This window comes from Ammodytes marinus (assembly GCF_949987685.1).
Source record: "Ammodytes marinus genome assembly, chromosome: 21".
Taxonomy (NCBI): Eukaryota; Metazoa; Chordata; class Actinopteri; order Uranoscopiformes; family Ammodytidae; genus Ammodytes; species Ammodytes marinus.
The window spans coordinates 630,587-654,024 of NC_137225.1; the positions used below are offsets into that span (position 1 = coordinate 630,587).

At 40.5% G+C, this 23,438-nt stretch overlaps 1 protein-coding gene across 1 annotated transcript in view; it reads right to left on the reverse strand.

Annotated features, from left to right (window-relative positions):
* cubn (cubilin (intrinsic factor-cobalamin receptor)) overlaps window positions 1-23,438 on the reverse strand; it is a gene marked incomplete at both ends in the record, with an annotated part of 365,190 nt that overhangs the window by 199,038 nt on the left and 142,714 nt on the right. The window contains 5 exons of the mRNA XM_080049812.1: window positions 14,833-14,946; window positions 15,046-15,162; window positions 16,514-16,670; window positions 17,084-17,265; window positions 22,699-22,867. Of these exons, the coding sequence (XP_079905938.1) occupies window positions 14,833-14,946; window positions 15,046-15,162; window positions 16,514-16,670; window positions 17,084-17,265; window positions 22,699-22,867 (739 nt within the window). The remainder of the gene's footprint in view (window positions 1-14,832; window positions 14,947-15,045; window positions 15,163-16,513; window positions 16,671-17,083; window positions 17,266-22,698; window positions 22,868-23,438) is intronic.

Consider the following 23,438-nt stretch of genomic DNA (forward strand, 5'->3'; position numbering starts at 1 on the left):
TGTTTACAGCCGTACATTTAAAGCTGCAGTCATATTTTAATAGATTTGTTAACTAATGTGAGTTTTTCATTTCATATAACTCTTTAGTTCACTGTTTACGCAATTCAGTTATTCCAAAGTTGATATTCGGTCTCCATAGCCATATTTATTTGGGGCTATAAGCCAAAACATTATTATCAGACCTGCAAACTCATAGGAGGTGAAAAAGGTGACAAACACCCATCCCTTCTAGGGGGGTCGGGTGTTTTTCGCTGTCCAAATGATTGACTATTGTTAAATATCGTTCACACAACCAGAGTTTTCCACTATTGCCTCCAATGTCCATTTTTCTTAAACTTTTTAAAGTGAAATGCATGAATCTGGTGCACTTTGGAGGAAAATTAAGAGGCTAAATCTGAGGAAATTTGTGTGAACAAATAATTTGGAGACACTTGGTCAGATGAAGCTATTGAAGAAAGACACATGGATTTTCCATTAAAATGTTAATTTAATTTAAAATAAAATATTATGCAGGGTTCACTGGGTTGGGCTTGGTGCTCTTTTTCTTTTATGGGACATATTTCTCTGTAATATAATGAATACATTTAAATGCAATGAGAGGAACGAAGCAGAAGAACTCTGTCCAGCTATCTTCTTTTCCACAGACGAGGCCGAAATAGGTTATACAGTGCATGGGCATCCGAGCCCCATTTCCAAATGTTTTTTTTTCTTTTTTTTTTCTTTTTCTTCTTTTTCTTTTCATACAGGTATATCCCATTGAGACTGAAGACTCTTTTGCAAGGGAGACCTGTTTTCCTTTCCCACGTTACCATTCACACACACACACACTCGTACACTGATAGCAGGCTAATTATCGACATTCACACAAGGCAAGGTGGGTTAAGTGTCTTGCCCAAGGACACAACATTTCCAAATGTTTTTAAATAAACTCAATACACACTGTGCATGGACGTGAACGTGACATGATCAGTTAAACTTGGATTACCTCCCAGATGAACTGATTAAATTATTGGGCTATTAACTATCTAGATGAAAACATTGTATTATATAATAATAATAATATGATGTTAATATCAAACACACAAACTAAAAAAGAAAAAGAAAAATTGGGGGGCCCTAAGCAACCCCTGTTTCTATGTCTACAGAGAGCCATATCGGCAAACTGACAGCGCGACTAAATAAAGGGACTGTACAGTGAGCTGCGTCCCTCCATTTCTGTTTTCAGCCGAGTAGGCTAAGTTACATTCACCTCTAAAGCATTGACAGTGTTTAATCAAAGCCTCTCATTTTTTATTATCAAAAAGGCTTTGATTGAGACTTTTAGCCAATTCTAAAGTCTGAACACACACAGCGGCAGCAGTGATGCTTTACGGTGCCCGATCTTAACGCTGATTGGACAATACTCATGACGTCTACCAAAGATGTTTTATTGCCAAGATAACGATATTCCCTTGCCTCACACTACGGTAACTCGCCCACACAGTCCAGTCCAATCTGGCAGCTGCCGCTACCCCCCCCCCCTCCCAAAAACAAAAACTCTTCGGATCTATACGATTCACGTGGGTCATATATTTTGATTCCAAACGGCGAAAATCAAGTTTGCCGGTATGTATTATATGGTATGCTCAGATTTTTCGATTTTCTTTTCTGTACAGTTTACCAGAGAAATGGTTAAGCTTTAGACAGGAAGATTCGATTTGTAAAATGTTTGTTTGGAAGAGCTTATTTTTTTTAATAGCAGCTGTCTTGTCTCAGTTTAGAGGCCTCGCCCAGAGGTTTTGCGACATGGATAAGCGCATTACGGCACAAAAGAGGAACTTATCTGAAGTAGAAATTGACAGAATAACAGCGAAAGTAGAAAAATAAAGAGTTTCATTTCGGAGCAGTACAAGCGGCATCGAAGAACGACAGAAGGCAGCAGTTAGGAAGAAAATAACTGCTGCGGTCAACAGAGTTGGTGTTGACAACAAACGATCTCCAGCTGAGGATTTTGCATTTTAGGTTTACATAGGCTATGGCTATTGCTCAAATGCTATAAAACAGCATATACAATTATATGTCGCCATTTCTTTGAATAGACGAAGAAAAAGTGGTCTGACTCAAAAATTGCCACTAAAAAAAGCGTGTTGCTGTTCTGAAATGCAACCAACCGGGCTGGGGGTGCGGGCATAATATAGCCTAAGAGGAGAAAAAGACGCACCAACTGTCCGATAATGGTCCCCATAAAAGAAATGCACGTCTGCAGAGATTTGAATGATTAAAATGTATTGGCCCTTTTAGATAGCACTACTCAAAAGGGGTTTAAAAACTAAAAATAACACATTTTGCGTTTTACTGTATGACAGCATGCGCTTGGTCAGCCCGGCCGTCAGCTGCACAAGCCGACCCGGCAACGATCAGCTGTGAGAGCGCCCACTGTCCTGCTCCACCAGCAGATCGGAAAAACGTGCCGGTTAACGGTTGAAATAAATCTCTCGCTTAAGCGATCAATGACACATTAAAAGAGGAACTAACATCTAAAAGGTGCTACAAATAAATAAAATGTTAAGCTTAATGTTGTGCCGTGTATTTTTTATCATAAAGAGCAGTGTAGGCCTACTACATATTTAATAGGCTGCTTAGGCTAACATTTTGAATGAATGAAGCCCTCGTGCCTCAGTGTCCCCCCAGCTGCTCCAAGTGGGAGACAACTGCCCTTACGCAGTCCCATGCAGGGCTCCTAAGTGGCCGGTGTGCGCACTATTGAATCAGCTCTCCTACTACATAAGCTGCACAATTTTAAGTGATTAATAGGCTATATTTATTTCGGTCTGAGCAAACACTGCATTTGTATTATCTTCTAATAATTGTCCAACAAAGTCATCGGCTACCCGGCACAGCCTGCACTGCGAGTCCATGCTGTTTACAAACTTGCGTACACGAGCTGAGAGCTGGCGTGGGATTTGAGCGTATCCTACGCTCACGTCCATATTGATAAATGCCGAGATTTGCGTGGAAATGTACGTACACCCATTTTTCTGGTCTACGCACGGTTGATAAATGAGGGCCAATGTGATCTCGGACAAGTTTGGCCAGTATGTAATCGTGACTGGAAAATTATACAATACCCTTGTATTAATTGTCAATGTATATGCCCCCAATGCAGATGATGTAGGTTTTTGTTGAGCGTTTGGTTTCATTACTTCTAGATACTAGGGGTGTGAACGGTTACAAAAAATTGTAAACGGTTACACGACCCCTTTTTTTTCGTGTACACGGTTAACCGTGACGTCATTGTCCTCGTGCCCCCGCCGTCTTGTAGGCGCGCGCGCACACACACACACACGCGTTCGTTCGCCTGTAAACACACAATTGACATGAACTACGCTCGTTTACACCTCTTATAATAGGTCCATGGTACACACACACACACACACACACACGTTCGCCGTCATAATCGCGCTTCATTTCCTGATTAATATAACCTATCGCTTTCTACATGTCCACGTTAAATGCATGTTGAACAGGTGTTATAAAGTTCGGGCTACTTACGAGCGTAGTTCACGTCAACCGGGTAACTTTAATCTTTAGGTTATCTTTCATCACTCTTCCATGGCTGTGAGTCGAGTCCCAGCACGGCGACTCCCCGTGTGTGTGTGTGCGCCGATACACACACTCACTCACACACACTCGCCGAGGGACAGACAGATTCTCGGCAGACTAGCTTTTATCCTCCCCAATTAGTTTATTGGTGATGTAAAATCAATAAACGCGTGTCTCCAGAACATATTTAAAAACTTTGAAATTTGAAAAAAAAAAAGAAAACGGTTTTCGTTTATTGATTTTTCCTAAACGGTTATGATTTACTAAACGGTTACACGTGTACACGTGTACACGTGCACACCCCTACTAGATACACTTGCAAATTAATGACGCTTTCAGAGATTTTTATTCTAAGCTTTACACTTCCGAATCTCAACCAGATCAGAATGTATTGCTTGACTTTTTCAGCAGTCTTAACATTGCCAAACTCTCATTGTATTTTAAAGAAAGATTGGAAGAACCTATATCACAGGCAGAAATAGCTGCAGCCATCTCTTTGATGCAATCAGGCATGCAACTCACTGCAGAGTTTTTTAAAAAGTGTTCTGTACTTCTTTCCCCACAGTTGTCTTCCGTTCTATCTGAATCCTACGGACAAGGCAAATCCTCCCTCCATCCTTTGCCGAAGCCTGTATCACTCTTATTGCCAAAAAAGATAAAGATCCAACCGAATGTACTTCATACAGACCAGTTTCCCTTCTTAACACAGATACTAAAATCTTAGCTAAGGTTCTAGCTCGGAGACTCAAGATTGTCCTCCCTACGGTTATATCTGAGGACAATACTGGTTTTGTGAAGAGCAGACATTCTTTCTTTAACGTACATCGATTATAAGATATAATTTACTCTGCTTCCGAGGACATCACTGAGTGTGACGTGTCAATTGATGCAGACCGCGTCAAGTGGGTTTATCTATGGGCGGCTCTTGACAAATTCGGTTTCAGGTCAAACTTTATATCGTGGATCAGGTTACTATACTGTCACCCTTTAGCCTCAGTTCGGACAAATTCTCAGATTTCCAAGCCATTCGACTTACATCGTGGAACCCGCCAGGGTTGTCCTCTGAGCCCCATGCTTTTTGACTTAGCCATTGAACCCCTTGCCATAGCTGTGAGCACATAGCCGGTATTTGGAGGGGCGGCACACAGCACAAGGTCTCCCTATATGCTGATGACCTTCTGCTTTTTGTTTCTAGCCCAGACACATCTCTGCAGTCTGCTTTGTCACTGCTCAATCATTTCAGTAAATTTTCAGGCTATAAGATCAATCTTGGAAAAAGCGAATTGTTTCCCATTAACTATGAAGTACAAGCACCGGTCCTTAACAACCTGCCATTTAAAATAGAAAAAAACAAGCTCTCATACTTGGGCATTTCAGTTACAAAGAGGCACAAGGATCTTTTCAAAGAGAACTTTATCAATCTGTTTAATCAGATCAAACAAACGATTACGCAATGGTCACCCCTATCAATGTCTCTTTTAAACTCAATTAAAAGGACCATTCTACCAAAGTTTTTGTACCTCTTTCAGGCCTTAACAGTTTTTATCCCCATGTCCTTTTTTGACCAACTCGACTCAACTCTTTCCTCCTATAGAATCAGAATCAGAAAGGATTTTAGATAGATAAGATAAGATAGTCTTTATTGTCATTGTACAGTCACCTATACAACGAAATTGGGATTGCCAACTGAAAGTGCATTACACACAGAAAAAACAGACAAGCAATTTAAGTTAAAAACAGTATAAAACAAGACACAGAAATAACAAAAGAAACTAGAACTGCAAGCAGTTGTGAACGGGGGCCAAGCCTCCCACGCGACTCGGGATCGGGCGTCGTCGTCCGAGGCGCCGGCCCCTCGCGTCACGGAATCCGGGGATGTAAAGTTTTTGAATGTGGGATGTTTGGTTCGGGAGTTATAGACCAAAAGGCAAAAAAATCGCAGAGAAAGATGCTCAAGTGTGTTTTTGGCGCCCCCTTTTGGAGCAATTTAAGGAAAAAGTAGAACCCACCTGAGAACCATAGGACAAACATGTGTGAAGTTTGGTGTTAATAGGATGAATCGTTTTGGATTTAGGAGCAGTTTGGTACAAGGTAGCTAATGCGAAATCTTTAAAGCGCTACCGTTTGGTCTTCCGATGGCCGTAGAAAAATTCTTTATACAACTTTTGCTCGTGGGAGTCGGTAGAGCATAATGCTTTTGGTTTCGTCCAAATCGGGCAAAAACTGTAGGAGGAGTGTGTTTTGGTGACCGACACAGTTTTTGCGATGTAGCGAAAGAAAATCCCATACGCAAATGGGCGTGGCCTATCTCAAAAGATGCAGCTGACTTGTGGGCATCTGTGGATATAAAGTGTTTGACTGTGGGATGTTCGGTGTGGAAGTTATAGCCCCAAACGGGTTTTCTTTGCTTTTTGTGGTTTTGGCGCCCCCTATGGATGACATTTTCAAAACTACGTTAGATAGAAAGATGCAGCTCAATGCAGCTCAATGTACCAAACAAGTGGATGTCAAGTTTTTGAATGTGCGATGTTTCGTTGGGGAGTTATGAGCAAAATCAAATTGTCAACCTCTCCATTGTAAAGACACTTTTTTGAATTTTCCCGCCAAAACACTTCGAAACAGGAAGTAAAAGTGAAAAACTAATTTGTTTAATAAGTCCGGCAAAAATAGGAATTTCTTGGCCATATTTTTTTATAGACTCAGGTATGCCCCATGATAGTCTCCCTTGAGTTTCAAGAAAATTCCTTATTTTTTTTTTTTTTAAAGGGATTTTCGCAAATCTTTAAAGCGCTACCGTTTGGTCTTTCGATGGTCGTAGAAAAATTATTTGACCAACTTTTGCTCGTGGGAGTCAGTAGAGCATAATGCTTTTGGTTTCGTTCAAATCGGGCGAAAACTGTAGGAGGAGTATGTTTTGGTCACTCACACAGTTTATGCGACGTAGCGAAAAATTTATATATACGCAAATGGGCGTGGCCTATCTCAAAAGATGCAGCTGACTTGTGGGCATCTGTGGATATAAAGTTTTTGACTGTTGGACTTTCGTTGCGGAAGTTATAGCCCAAAACACCTTTTCCTTTGTTGTAGCGCCACCTAGTGGCCGGGATGTCTGAATTTTTTTGTCTGCTTTCCTTGCATGGACCTGGATAAGCCATGCAAGTGGCATGTCCCAACCCTTTATGGTTTGGGCTGCAGCACCAGTTTTAGGTATGGAATAATAATAATAAAAGTCCCAACAAAAACAATAGGGTTCCCTGCCCAGCAGGGCTATGGAACCGCGTTGCTCTGCAAAACGCGGTCCCAGGCCCTTCTTGGGCTTGGCCCCCTCACAAGACAAGGAAAGGCAATGTCATAATAAATAAATCTAAAAGGCAGAAAGCATATTGCACTTGTGGAAAGTGAGGTAGCCTATATGTATGTCTGTTTAATGTTTTATGAGAGTTAAGGGTCCTGATTGCCCTATATATGGAGAGGTAAGCGGCCTCGTCTCAATAAGACCCACCTCCAAAAAAAACAAAGCTGCTGGCGGCCTGGCTCTACCAAACTTTAGTTTTTACTATTGGGCTGCCAACCTGCGCTGCCTTTCATTTTGGTCTTTCTTTCACAATCAGCCCAATTGTCCTGACTGGGAAGCCATGGAATAACATACAGATGATAATATGTCCGTGCCTGCATTACTTGGATCCCCACTTTCACTCCCCTCAATTAAATCTTTAAAAAAAAACGGTGGTTAAACACTCTCTAAGGATATGGATTCAATAGAGGAAACATTTTGGGTTGCATAACTTCTCCCTGCTGAGCCCTATTGCATCAAACCACCTTTTCAGACCATCAACCCAAGATCCTGTCTTTAAAGAATGGCATAAGAAGGGTATCGGGCGCTTCAAGAACCTGTATATGGGTAACACTTTAGCATCATTTGAACAACTAAGCAACAAATTCGGTCTTCAATGGTCAGATTTTTTCAGATATCTGCAAATAAGACATTTTGTGCTATCCAAATTGACCAGCTCTTCTATACCAGCAGACACAACCCTTGTGGATTTTGTTCTTTCTATCAACCCATCTCAAAAGAGACTTGTCTCTGCGTTCTATGGCAGGATGTTTGATCTAAGACATGCCTCTATGGACAAGCTCAAAGCAGCATGGGAAGGGGACCTGGGCTTCTCTTTAGCGGAAGATACATGGAGCTCCATTCTTAAACATGTTAATTCCACCTCTATATGCGCTCGACATTGCCTGATCCAATTCAAAGTGGTTCATAGGGCTCATATCTCAAAAGCCAAATTATCCACAATTTACCCTGATGTTAGTCCACTGTGCGTAAGATGTAACATCTATGAAGCCTCTCTACTTCATATGTATTGGTTGTGCCCCAGCCTTAACAAATTCTGGGTAGAGGTCTTCCAAACATTATCTCAGGTGTTAAACATAAAGTTGGAACCAAAACCTCTAATTGCACTTTTTGGGGTCACTGACGAGGTGGTTGGATTTACTGCAGTTAACCCTTGGAACTCGGTCAACGCAGCATTGCGTTATTTGACGTGCTGATCACATGATCACGTTCGATCCGACGCAGCATAGAAACTAAAGCGGGGACAACTTCGCCGACGGTGTGTGTCGAAAGTACTGGCTTAAAGCTATATGTCAGTCTTTGTTTAAAGCTGCAGTTGATAGTTTTTTCACTGTAATATTTGGCAAAACTGTCATAATAGCCATTCAGCTATATGTAGGTGAAGTGGTCTGAAAATATTTTTTTATCACTTTGCTCCCCCCTGCCTCTGTGTGCTGCCCCCCAAAATTGCCACCGCTCATGTTAATTTTGACCAATCAGAGCGAGGTCAGATTCTCCGTTCTTATTGGCTGTGGGACCTTGGCAACGACGTTGATGCGTCAGTTGCGTGAGCGTTCACGACCCTAGCAGTCTGACACTAGCCTACTGTTTGGTACTAGGCTACTACGGCGGACAGCGAGTAGCAATGTCTTCACAAACGAACCCTCAATTTACCATTCCCCGGATACCAACAACTAATACCGCTAAGACAGCAAAAAAACGAGGAAAGACGAATGTTGAAAAGTTAACTGCTAAAAGGGAGATGGAGAGAGCTCGAAAAAAAGTACACCGGCCATGTCTTCTTGCCCTATCACGTCAAGACCTCTCCGACCGCGACCTCGTCCCCTTCCTCTGCCCCTAGGCTGCCTGCCGCTAGCAGCAGGACGTCCGCTGGCCCTATATCCCTCGTCCTGTGCTCAGTGTTGCCAACTCATAGCGATTTTGTCGCTATATTTAGTGACTTTTCAGCCCCACTGGCAAATTTTTTTTCAAAACAGCGACAAGCAACAAATCTAGCTTTTTTTTCTGGTGTTATTGGTGACTTTTTTCGCCAAAGCAAGTATCACCTCTTCTCAACGAGCAGCGGGAGCACCGACAGGCAGCCCGCTCCTCGCGCAGCAGCCCCCCCCCCCCCCGCCCCCAGCTGCGGTCAGAGCAGAAGATACACACACACACCTCTCCACTCTGTTACAATTAGTTTGCTATCTTGCCTGGCTGTTACAGCTACTTTTGTTAGGCCTACCAGCACACTTACAATGATTTTAAGCTAACATACATGGTATGTCTGTGATTAAAATGTATGCTCAATATGTACGTATGTAGTTATCATTACTAATGTTTAATCACCTCGGAATCGGACATGGTGTTTGTCTCCTGTCAATGTAACTGAATTCACATGAACGTGCATAGCTGTCGTTCGGAGGGAGGAGCTACAGCAGGTAGAGCGTTGGGAAAACAGCCGTTGGGATCCCAACGGCTGAAACTCTCAACTGCAGCTTTAATTTAAATTGACCCAGTATAACCAGAGATATAATGGTTTGAAGTTGATACATATCTATTTTATTTTCGCGGGCTCAAAAGTATGAGAATTCGATGGTCGCGGCCATTATTTTGTCATTTTACGATCAGAAAATTATGCCGGAAACTAGTTCCTACTCAACAGGCTGCATTTACCAGGGAGGGGAGGAGGAGGGGCAGGGGTTGGCGGAGTGATACGAAGCTACACCAAAAGAGACGAAGAAGAAGAGTGACAGGGGGCGGGAGCTGTACGGGAGTCTCTCTATGCGAGAGAGAGACGAGGCTGCTAGCTAACAAAATTGACAGACTCGAGAGGAAGATTGAGAGGTACTGAGAGGTTTGAAGATAGACTACTGAGAATGTTTTAGTCATATTGAAGAAAACTTTGAACGTGAGTCAAGCTATCAGCTTGTTCTTTGACATGAAGGAGGAGGACAGTTCATCCTCAGAGTCAAAGTATGACTATGTAGGCTACATAAAGCCATTGGTGTCTGACTGAAGCACTGAGTACACACACAGCAGCCAGCCTTCATAACGTGTAGCCTACAGACACAGTAGCCTAATAATCTGTTCTTTACATATACATGTCATATACAATCATATGAAAAAGTTTGGGAACCCCTCTCAGCCGGCATTATAATTGACTCTGCTTTCACAAAAAAAACATAAAAGTGGTATGTCTTTAATTTACCAGGAACAGCTAAGTACTGGGATGTTTTCCAAACAAAGATTTTTTGAAAAGCAGTATTTGGTTGTATGAAATAAAATAAAATGTGAAAAACTGGCTGTGCAAAAATATGGGTACCCTTGTGGTTTTGTTGATTTTAATGCCTGTAACAGCATGTAAAACTGATGAATTTAAACACAAAGTTGGTTGGATTATGTTGTTAAGCCTTGAACCTCATAGAAATGTCTGTTTAATCATGAGAAAATGTATTTTAGGTGCCTAAATGCAAGTTGCACTTCTCTTTGACTCTCTGCTGAAGTGAGACAGAATGGGATTATCAAAACTGCTCCCAAAAGATCTTAAAAACAAAGATTATTCATTATCATGGTTTAGGGGAAGGCTACAAGAAGCTTTCCAAAAGGTTTCAATTGTCAATTTCTACTGTAAGGAACGTTGACAGGGAATGGAAGGACACAGGCACAGTTGCAGTTAAACCCAGGTCTAGCAGACCAAGAAAAGTTCAAGAGCGGCATATGCGGCGGATTGTGAGAATGGTTGCACACAACCCAAAGATCACCTCCAAAGACCTGCAAGAACATCTGGCTGCAGATTGTGTATCTGTACATGGTTCAACAAATCAGTGCAATTTGCACCAACACATCTGTATGGCCAGGTGATGAGAAGGAAGCCCTTTCTGCGCCCACGCCACAGATACAGTTGCATGGAGTATGCAAAAGCTCATTTAGACAAGCCAGATTCATATTGGAAGAAAATGCTTTGGACTGATGAGACAAAAATTAAGTTATTTGGTCTTTATAAAAAGCAGATGTTTTGGTGCAAATTGCGCTGAATTGTTGAACGATGTACAGATACACAATCTGCAGCCAGATGTTCTTGCAGGTCTTTGGAGGTGATCTGTGGGTTGTGTGCAACCATTCTCACAATCCTCCACCTATGCCGCTCCTGTTTTTTTCTTGGTCTGCCATGCCTGGGTTTAACTGCCACTGTGCCTGTGTCCTTCCATTTCCTGACAACGTTCCCTACAGTCGAAATTGACAATTGAAACCTTTGGGAAAGCTTCTTGTAGCCTTCCCCTAAACCATGACAATGAACAATCTTTGTTTTTCAGATCTTTTGGGAGCTGTTTTGATGATCCCATTCTGTCTCACTTCAGCAGAGAGTCAAAGAGAAGTGCAACTTGCATTTAGGCACCTAAAATACATTTTCTCATGATTAAACAGACCTATGAGGTTCAAGGCTTAACAACATAATCCAACCAACTTTGTGTTTAAAGTCATCAGTTTTACATGCTGTTACAAGCATTAAAATCAACAAAACCACAAGGGTACCCACATTTTTGCACAGCCAGTTTTTCACATTTTATTTTATTTCATACAACCAAATACTGCTTTTCAAAAAATCTTTGTTTGGAAAACATCCCAGTACTTAGCTGTTCCTGGTAAATTAAAAACATACCACTTTTATATTTTTTTTGTGAAAGCAGAGTCAATTATAATGCCGGCTGAGAGGGGTTCCCAAACTTTTTCATATGACTGTATGTATCCATATACTGTATGTTTTATTATATAGGTCTACCTAGGCCTAGCTTTTTTTAATAAAAAGGCATATATGAAAAAAAAGTTTTTTTTTGTGGTTTGGGTCCATAATGTTCAAATATTATGTCAAATTGAAAAAAAACTGGCAGGTAATGTAGGTGAAGTTTTACTGAAACAAAATATACCAAACACAGCAAGCTTAACATTTTTGTATGTGCCCTCTGTGTTATGATTGACAGAACTTTGAGGAATTTGGGGAAAACGCCTATGTATTCACCTGCTATTTGTTCATAAAATTTGTATGAAGGTTGATGCCACCTCAATCAAACTTTTAAATTACCATGAAAAACATTCCATGTATTCATTTTCAGCTTTCAATAATATATTTTTTAATCCGTTTTTACATTTATCATGTTGTTTTTGGTCCAATATGATCATTTATCATGTCAAAATGAAATAAATAACTATCAGGTCATATAGGTTAGGGTGTTTTGAACAAAAAGATACCAAACTTGGGCATGATAAACATTTCTTACTGTAGTTTAGTAAGGATTGATCAAAAGTATGCAAAACGGCCAAAATAGCCCTAGGGTTCAGAGGGTTAAAGCCACTACGAGTAAGATGGCACGTTGGCGTCCCCTTTGGACAAAAGCGGTAGTATTTTTACGACGGCAGCTGTCGCAAAGCTGTTTCCTAGCTCGTGCGAGGCGCGCGAGTGTGAACTGAGAAGGGAGCAATATAGTGCATGTCCGTGTGTTGAAAGTGTGAGGACTCTTTTCGGCTCCGTGAGAGTGGTTTTGACACTGCATCAACTAATGCCAGTCTGGCACACACACCTGATTGCAATGAGTTGATCCAGCAGTGTCACCTAACTACTCTCTCTCACGGAGCTGAAAGATTACGTGTCCTCACAGAAAGCGAATGAACGAGAGTTAGTATGGATCACGATGAGGTAATGTGTTTATGTTGTTGTAAATAATGACTATTTCAGATAATGGTTATCTGATGATGGTGAAGCATAGCAAACTTTGTGTTAGTACCAACCGCTCATTCATTTAGGAGTAAACACTGCAGTCTAGTTTCGCTCTTGTGAAATTGTATACACGTTGCTTGGCAACGCCCTAGTCCCCCCCCGTAGCCTATATCACTCTCCCTTTTAGCTTTTCTTCATTGCATTTTTTCTTTGATGGTTCAGCCCCGTTATCAGTCATTATGACGACAAATAACTGTCTCAAACAAGGCTCCCGCTCCCCTTCCCTCACCTGGAGGGATAGGCTTCTCAATTCACGTTGTTGCGCCACACTGAAATCTGCGACCAATATGGATATGTGACCATAGAGCCTGCACGAGCGAACCGAAAATCGGACTGGGTGTGCGACCAGACCAAAAGCAGTAATAAAAACTATTTAAAAACGTCTTTCTTTGCACTAATGGTCTCGTTTGCTGTTAAACGTAATTTATGATTATCAGAGGAAACATGAGGCTGTTTAAAAGACATTTAAATGTTACTCGTAGCCGCTTTAAGCGACGCACAATATCTTTTGCCTCTCTTTTGGCCCGGCGAACCATTTTGTTGAGGTGGAGGGAACCTGTCCCGCCCACACATACACAATGGCTGAGAGATGTTATGTCCTGTCTTAAGCTAGAAAAGATTAGGTACTCGCTTCGGCATTCAAGCGCGGGATTTCAGAAAGCATGGGGACCTTTTTTGGGCTCGTTCCAATCTTTGTGAACTGGCAGTGACTGGGGAGGGATTTTTATTTTTTTATGTTTCTTTTATTGTTGTTGTTTTGTAGTGTCATAAGTTGTTTTTTATCTGTTCTTTTCATTCAAACCTGTTTGTAACAAAATAACAACCTGACACTTAGTTATACCGAAAACCAAATAAAAAGATTCTGATTTAGAAAATAAAAATATGTTGCGAGTCATTGTCAGAGGCATGAATCCGCAGAGCGATCGACTTTAACTGTGGCTTTGGAGGACAGATTGCCAACTGCGCTGTCCTTTTATGCACCACCACTGCTGCCGCAATGATCAACTTTCATAATTTGCATCAAAGCCCTAATGATAATAAGAATAAGATGCTTTATTTAAACGCTGTCCATGCGGTGGTGGTGATTGTAACTTTGTTCGGCTTTAGACAGAAAAAGAGCAATCGAATAAATCCCAAAGTGATTATCAAAATTAATCGCACATTTTTGTTTAATGAAAGACAGTTGAAATAGGCCTAACTTCCAACTAATATGGAAACGTAAAGATTGTGTGTTTTATTATCCTAGCTCTACTACAAACCTGACAGACTATTCACAAACAGAGTGTAAAGTCATAGCACTGCTTGGGCATCCTTCCCCCTGAAAGCGACTGTTGAAAGGCTGGCAGAGCCATGGGAGCGACCTCAGGGCCCACAGGGGAATTTGACCCTAGTATGAACTCACAGTAAGTAAGAAGAGACTTTGCTCATGAAAGTCTGTCAACTTTCAAAATCAAAACTAACTTCCCCGCCTATAATATGACATCAATATTATGGGCAGTCCCCGTTATTACTGAGCTAAAAGTACGTTATACGTTATAATTACCCCAATACAATCAATGCATGGCCAAGCAGGACATATGAGTCTTCTCTGTGTCCTTCTCTCTAGAGTCAATGAGGCTTCACTAGCAATGTATCCCTCCACTTTACAGCTGTTCTTATCACTATTTAAAGTTACATCTACAGTTGTAAATGGTCATACTTTGCACCGAAAAGTTTGACATATTTTCAAAAATAATATTTGAGCTAAATTAAGAAGTCGTCAGAGGAGTACACTGGATACTAAAGTCTGGAAACTTGACTGCAGACCTCCAGGTGTGTTGACAACAGCCAACTTCAATACATTGGAGAAGAGAAAAATTAAGCCAAGACTCATGCAAACAACATGGCCAACGACCTCTTCAAATAAAATATGAAAAAATATATATTATTATTCAAAATAAATAAATCTGAAAATGTTGAAAAAATGTTCAAGGATGTATCTCTCTCTATCTTAAAGGAACTTTAAAAAATGATATCGCAAATCATATGTCAACCAGATATTTACCAAAACTGTTCAGCCTTGGCAGACAGTCCAGGCACAAAACCCTTGTCTGCCCTCTCCCTTTCTGTCACTCATGCACACACATTCACTCAGTATAACTACCTATGGAGGGCGCCTGATAGTTGTCTCCATCCAGGACATTGACAGCATCATGGGAGCAGTTGGAGTTGATCATCTCCAACTCAAAGTCAGTGAATGACAAGGTCACATGGTTGACTGGCCACAGAAATACATGTCAAAGGTTAAGTACAAGAAAGTATCTAAGACAATGTTAACACATTTTTTTGACTGAAGGCCTTGACTAATACAACTCACATGGTTCCTGGGCTCTGATGATCCAACTACAGTTCTGATTGTTTGGGTATGGTGCTGGGTATCTTGGCGATGAAATGGTTCCACCATCATTGTCTGTTATGATGGTTGCACCACAAGCTGTCAAAAATAAAAATAAACCTTTTAATAACAATGATAATTTTCATTACGTCTTTCCGTGTGTGTTGTTGTTAAGAAGCATGTGTTAGGGAACGTGAATGGGTCAAACGTCATTATATCATGATATGGCACAGCCCTATGGGGGAGTACAACTTTGATTGCCCAGTAGTTATAGACTGCTCATCCAACACTAGCACCAAAGACCAAAATAGGAGAGGCCCTGTGCTTTTGTTGTTCATCTCTATTAATACTTACAGGTGCATCTCATATTATTATCATGGAAAGTTCCATATATTCTACATTTATTAGAAAGAAAGTGATATACTGTATTTCAGGCATTTTTTTTGTTTCATTTAGATGATTACAGCATCACACAATATTAGAATATTCCATAGGCCAATCAAAAAAAGGATTTATAATACAGAAATGTCGCACTTTTAAAAAGGTAAACATTTTTAAACATAATCAGTAAACTCTGTCGACACTTCTCTGGCAGCTGAACAATTCTACAACAAGAAGATTGCCCCTTCGCAGCAACATGCTGGAAAACAATCTTCAACCACTCCAACATGCTGCCACACTACCCGGACAATGCAGACTTGCTTTACCCACTTGAACCATTGTGTATCTGAGGACATTAAAGTTATATCTGGAAACGATGTCAGTTCTACATTTACAACTATAAACTGGGGTGACCTGAGCTACGATAGTGACTTTAACTACCAACACAAAGAACATAACGATGTGTCGTCAAAGATTATTCTGCATTATTTAGTATTATATTATTATTCTTCAGCCTTTTGTTCTACTCCTCCTGCACCTGTGCACATAGAAAGAAAAACATTTGATAGCATGTCCACCAAAGCATTTCGAGCCCAGCCCATAGGTGGCGCCACAAATGCCCAAAGAATGTACCTCAAAAACACAATGTCCAGCTTAATGTACTCTTGGACCATAGATGTCAGCCATGATGGATTTCACCAGATTTACGGACAGTTTCATCCGACAGGCCATCAGACCTAAACTGTTACTGTTAACCTCTTGACCTCAGTACACTTCCATTATGTTAACATATGTTTCTATACATCTTTTCATATATTTATATGTTCAAATATATATTAATACAAAGTTATAATGTTCCACAAAGCCCTAGTTGTGTTCTAGTTTGCTTTGTGCACTGCCACAGGATTAAAAAAAACCTATGCTAGTGTTAACATCAAAGCAATTGGGTGATTTTGAAACAGTCTACATTTGACTTATCATAAGTCAGTAAATAAAATGGTGGATGGATTTGGTACTTCACCCATGATTGTGACGAGTAATTGAAAAAGAAAGGTTAAAGGAAACCAACCCTCAGAGAAGCGTGCACTAAAGCCCCGGTGGCTGCGACTGGAATCAGACCTAAAGCGAACATAGATGCTGTTCTGGGTGGAGGTGATGGAGGGAGGAAGACTGGTGCCGCACACGCGGCCAAGCAGAGGAGAAGATATGGTTGGACCATCATGGATCTACAGAGAGACAGACAAATGGTTATATGTAAGTAAGGATATTTACAAAGCCTTAAATGTTAAGCACATGCCCTGCAGCATGTTTGCTTGTATGGTCAATATTTCATGGACTGCATATAGTGCATACAGGCAATTTCAACCATAACCAGTCTTTATTAGTAATTCAAGCTTTGATTAACCACTTGCATTTATAAACCACTAAAAAAATTGACCTGGGCACTCACTGGTATAGGCTAAAGGGTTGTGACCACCAAGAGGGCATCGGTAAGAACTAGAACACCCGTTTTATGTCTTGTCACTATTAGAGCACCCGCTTTTATGTCCTCTTGCTATTATATGATGTCCACGGAGTCTCCCTTTGTTCCGTCAGGATGTTCTGATGGGCTATACATGTCCCTCAATGAATCACTCACAGCCACATAATCCCAGGAACAGTTGCTATGAAGTTCAATGTCCAGGTCAGAGAAGTTGAAAAAGACACGGTGGGTGGAATCCACACTGATGACCCAAGAACAGTCCACATTGTTTGGATAGCTGTTGGGATACAAAGGGGAATGGATCTCCCCTGATGGAGCTGTGACTGGGCCTCCACAGCCTGCATGAAGAAGAACAGATTAAAGGTTACATAGAGTGCTAATGCTCAACAGTGCAGTATTTGATTCATTCCATTTATTTATGTATGTAGTTATGATGGTGGTAGCAAAATCCTATTATTTTTTACCCCCAAAATGCACCTTTAAAGAGGACCTATCATACTAATTTACAGGTCTTTCCTTGTGATTTTTGGCTTCTATAGAGCAGTTAGAAACCATTAACCACAATTAAGTCTGTTCATCTTCGGGAAAATTTTCCTTTCGCACTCTTCATTCTATTTTGTGCCTTCTCTCAAAATTGTCTGTGTAGGTTCCTCCTCCCCCTTGCCCCCTCCTGACAAGCTCACTCCGTTGTGATTGGTTACCTTTCGGGAGACTTCCAAAGGGCTGCAGAGCACTACAGCTCCATTGAAAACTTTAACTACCTGAATATGCACCTTCTTTACAGAAACACAGGTAGGACACCAACCCTCCTTTTGCCGCTGCAACAGTGATAAAGTGTTCGTCACAGCTTGCACTTTTGACTCTTTAACACGACCGATCGTCAGAGCAGTGCAATTTAGCAGCAGTTCAGCTGCTAATCCAGTTTTGTATTGGCCCATGTTGAGGAGTGCCATAAACAAACTCACAGAGATTATTATTATTTTTTTGGTGGCAGGTGAACACAAACTGTACCGACTTCTGCAGGTTCAGCGCTGTGCATATATGGAAATCACTGTTGAGACCATAGTAAAAAAACAACAACAATCCTGAAAAGCTGAAATATTCAACACTTTGTCATCGTTTAACAATCTATCCAACATTGTTACATCATTCATAAGCTATAAAAGATGGAAAAGCATAATAGATTTTCTTTAAATAAAATGTTCACCTTTGGCAATACTGAACAATCAAGGGGCAAAGGGCCTAAAATAGGCATACTCATTGTACCAGGAGGGCTTATTCTTGTTTTTGAATTCAATGTTTATTCATTTAGTTGGGCACACCATTAGTTATTTATCATAACAAGACATTAAAATTTCCAAGGAACAGCAAATTCCCCTCGACCCTAAATCCCTTCCACCATTATTGCTGCCCCTACATGGAACATAACTGAGAAGGTTCAGGATTTAAAAACGGTTTAAGAGTTCTTTTAACCACTTTTTGAAAACATTTGAATATCAGACAACATGCATGTCTCTGTCAAAAAAAAAAGTTAAAATAAGGTAAGCTAGAACTATTTATCCAGAGGGAACTGATGTGTAGTAGTAGCAAAGGGTAAATACAATGAAAACAATCTAAGGAAAATATTCCTTTTCTGTTACTAAGGCAAGTAAAGTCTCTTCCTATGACTGATTCATATAATCTTGGAAAAATTGTCAATAAGCAAGTAAAGAGGTAAAACTTTATGTTTGGGCAAGCCAAAACACAATTGATTCTACCCTGATGGAAAAGGGGAAAGTGCATCTTGTGGTTATTCTCGGCGTGGCCGCAGTGATACACACCGTGTGGAGCATATTTCTCCATTTCCCTTTCAGTCAGCGTTTGCCTTGACCACCTCCATGCACTCAGTAAATAATATTAATTTGGGGCGTTTAAATGACTATTTATGGGTAAATATGGGTGTTACGTGAGCCCGCAAAGGCTGCGCCACATTTAGGATTTATTATGATTTACAAAAGGAAACAGGCGTAGGACGTGCATGAGCACTTTTTCATAAATCCGAAATAATAAATAAAGGCTACATCTATAAATAATAAATAAAAACATGAAATTACTGTTGTTTCATGTAGTTAAAATATGTATGTCAATGACACGTTTTGTGGCTTGTAGCCCATGATGTGAAACATAATTTTCACTCTGCGGCTCGTGAAAAGAATAGGCTCAAGCTGACACACAGCGGATTGAGCTGCGGGACAGTACTGACGGTTGAACCCGTTAACATGGGAAGCTTCATGCAAATCGCAGGGTGAACCTGTTGGCACTGTGCGGGAAATCCTCCCCTCTACTTCATCTGATCGCTGAACACATCAGCGCTTTTAGCGTTCTCTATCAAATGTAACGTCCTTTCAAACCACAATTAATCTTATTAGCAATGGCGATAACAACATTTTACCATAGCCAGTAGCGGCCTTAGCTATGTTTCAACCCATTCAATTGAATGGGGCCCCGCCCTCTGGGGGGCCCCCAAGCCCCCCTAAAAAAATAAATAAATAAATAATATTTTTTTTTTTTTTTTGATAAATAATTCTTGAGCAGGCTACCGGGCCCTAGGCCTCATAGTAACTTTTCATGTTGCATTGTCAAAGAGCTCAGTCACTCATGTCAATAACAGGGTCCAAAAAGGAATAAGCCTAAATATAAGGAAATAAATCATCATGGGCCCCTCAACTAGTAGGGGGAGAAATACAAAAGCATAAGAAAACAGCATTAGTATCTCTGTCTAAGGGGCTTCATGATGAGCCTTTAGGGCCCCCACACACATACAGGAATACGATTTCTATGTGTAAATTCTATGCTGTTCATAAAAAGTAGCTATCCACCCTGTATCTGTTGAAATTAGTCTCTCCATCATAGAACATGAGTCTGCAGACCAATCTACTGTACTGTTTTTACAGTAGCAGAGTAAAGAGTGCTGCCTGATTAAGAAAAATCTGAAAAATAATGTTCCTGCTGCATCTCAGGATTTGATATAGCCTCTAAATTTTCCCCTCAAAGTGCACCAGATTGATGCATTTTAATTCAAAAGGCACAAATTTTCTTCCGGGGGGGATGCCCCCGGACCCCCCAACAAGGACCAGGGTCCCTCCCACAGTATCCCTAAATCCTGTGAGAAAAACTGACTTCATTAATATGTTTTTACCGTATATGTACTGAAAAGTCAGTGTACCTGACTGGATAGGTAGGAGTGGGGGGGGCCTTTAAGAGTCTGCACCCAGTGGCCCATCATCTCATAAAACTCTACAATCTGTTTTCTTTTTGCGGGAAGCATGCACAAGCATGCACAAGAAATATGTATTAAAAAAATAAATAAATAAATAAAAAATTAAGATTTTTTTTTTTCAAGAAAATACAAAAAAAGTGGGGGGCCCCACACTAGGTCTTGAATGGGGCCCCCAGATCGTTAAGGCCGCCTCTGACCATAGCCTAATGTGAAGCTGACGGCAATTTATTAAAAAAGAAAAAGAATAGGCACGGTGCTTACTGCATTTGAGTCGGATCAAGTTCGGGGCATCTTCACACCACATCAAACTGCAACAGAGTTTGTTTGGAAGTGCACCGAGACCACCTCTTCAGCTGGGTCTCGGTGAGCTTGTTTGGTCACCCCTCCACCCCCCGAGTGTGATTGCTGTATTCACACCTGCCTGAAAGATGCGCACCGAAGGTGGAAGTGCACCTGAGTTAGTTTCAACCAAACTAAACACGGCAGGTGTGAATATGCCCTTTGTCTACATGATACCTGCCCCCCGAGAGGACTTTTTTACCATATCAACTTGTTACTCACACTCAAAAATATGAACTAGGGCATGTGTTTGATTAGCTAACTAGGAATATATTTAGATGACATGAATCAATCGTGTTTTTCCTCATTACATGATTTATTCTTGTCCATAATACCTGATTAGAAGAAAATTCAGATCAACTATAAACGTGCATGTTAATCCAATGAGAAGTGGGTTAATCAAACCAACAACTGGTACTGTCAGCTACTGCACTTGATCCATGCTCTTGACTGGATACAGTTATTTAACGGACACTGCCGACAATGACCAGCACATGCCACTGAATCGTTTGCCAACCTTCATCTTACATGTAAGTAATTCGTGAATTTGTTCAATTCAACAATGTTGTAAGTGATGAATAATAGTTACTAGCCCCTCTGAGACATTTTTCAGTTAATTAAACTAAGTTTTTGAGTGTCACTAGCACTAGCTAGTTTAACTTTGCCTTCGCTAGGTTTTAATAATTTACACCACAGTACATAATTTCTCATTAATGATTTTTATTCCTGCGGCACATGAAAATGAATGCCAAGAGATTAACATTAAACAAATCTTAAATTGGTCTGCAATAAGAGAGACGCGCGCGCGTGTGTGTCGGAGGGAGAGTGCCAGCACGTAGTCGCAGCCCTGTTTCAAATGCGGTACAAACGGTCCACGTTAACATTATTTAAATGTAAGGAGAAGCCCAAACGTTAGTAAGCTAACACTCGTTAGTGTTTTTTAGTGTGCATGGGTGTAGAAGACTATCGTGCTTCTCTAGCTGCGTGATGTGAGCTTCGAGATTTTCAGTTAGGGGCCTGGCTAAATAAGGTTAACTGTAGTTGACATGAATCAATCGTGTTTGTCTTACATGATTCATTCTTGTCCATAATACGTGATTAGAAGAAAATTCAGATCAACTATACACGTGCATGTTAATCCAATGAGAAGTGGGTTAATCAAACAGCAGGTCTGTCGCAGCATGTTCTGGCAAGGTAATTACAAGAAGCAAGTTGAAGATATATGCATATAGTATGTGATTTATCTGCCTCTATAAATGACGAATTTACTATCCGTATTTGGGTTCATATCATGTAATATTTGAAGCAGTTTCTTATTTTTTTATTCTTATTTTTGTTGTTGAATTTATCAAACACATGCTCATCTACATTAATGCTGGGCTTACACTACACGACTTTTCACGCGATTTGACAGTCGCAGACAATCTTCCAATGTCGGACTGAAATCACGGGAGTCGTGCTGGAGTTGTGGCGCGCACGTAATCTCAGTCGTTTGGTGGTCTTCCGACCCGATTTCAGCCAGTCTTCTACCCGTCTTGATTATCAAACATGTTTGATATTATCGCTAGTCTTAGGGGGTTGGCTCAGGCGAAATGACGTAAACACTGTAAACAGTTTGTTTACGTGTAATTTAGGTGGCATGATAAAATCACATTGGTACAATGAAGTACAAACATTTAAATTCAACAAGATGCAAATGAGTTGAATGCATATATTATCATTATGTTCAAATAACATGATAAAGGTTAGTTGACATAACATGATTTGTTTACGTGGAATTTAGGTGTCATGATAAAATCATGTTGGTCCAACATGATTTGTTTACGTGGAATTTAGGTGATAAAATCACGTTGGTCCAATGAAGTACAAACATTTAAATTCAACTAGATGCAAATGAGTTGAATGAATATATTAAATAATATTATGTTCAACCCACACATGTATGATGTGTTCAAATAACATGATAAAGGTTAGTTGACATAACATGATTTGTTTACGTGGAATTTAGGTGTCATGATAAAATCAAATAGATCCAATGATTTTTATTTTTGAGAGCACCATACCTCATGTTTTTTTAAATATATACATTTTTTATTTTAAGTTAAACACATGATGAGACATATAATGTTCACTATGGAATAGCAGCACAGAGGTATGCCAAATGTAGACTAACCTCCCTGGACTTCAGCCCAGCTTGCATTGAAACCACGACCACTGACGTATGCATCAGATTTGAAGCGCACCGTGAGCAGGTTGCCAGTGCTGGAGACTTGCATTGGACTAGATGTGGTAGTGCAGAGCTTCGCCAGCTGAGGTGCTGACAGGTCTGGGCCTCCATACACCTGAAGGAAAGTAACAAGTTAAGGTCAAAAAGCCAAGTGCAATACTGTTCACGTTTCAAAATAATAACTTTAATACCGAATGGTTGCTTGTTAAACTGCTGAGTCATTTACTAACCCATTTATAGGATTTTTTAAAGAACATGTCTACAGTATGTTGACAATCGTTTTTCAAATAGTACATAGGTGTAATGATGTCAGTTTGAGTTGGAAAGCTACCATAGTAGAACTCAGGGTCTGTGTACTACAGAGGGTGGGCAGTTGGTACATTTATCAAACCAACCGGTTCTTCTTCAGCCTTTTTTTAAACCACGGGACCACACAAATGTTGTGTGGTTTGCGTCACGTCAATCAAAAAATAAATTAAAAAATTAAAAAAAGAATCCGGCTGTGTGTTCACTTGATCGGCGATAGTGTATTACAGAACAGTTAGTGGCGTTCGGAGCGCAGAATCTAGGTCTACTGTTGGCCACTGACGAAATTCACACAACACATTACTTCTATTTATTAACAATATTTATGAATTTAGGCTATATTTTGCTGCTCCAACTCAAATCCAGCCCAGCCAGGCGAT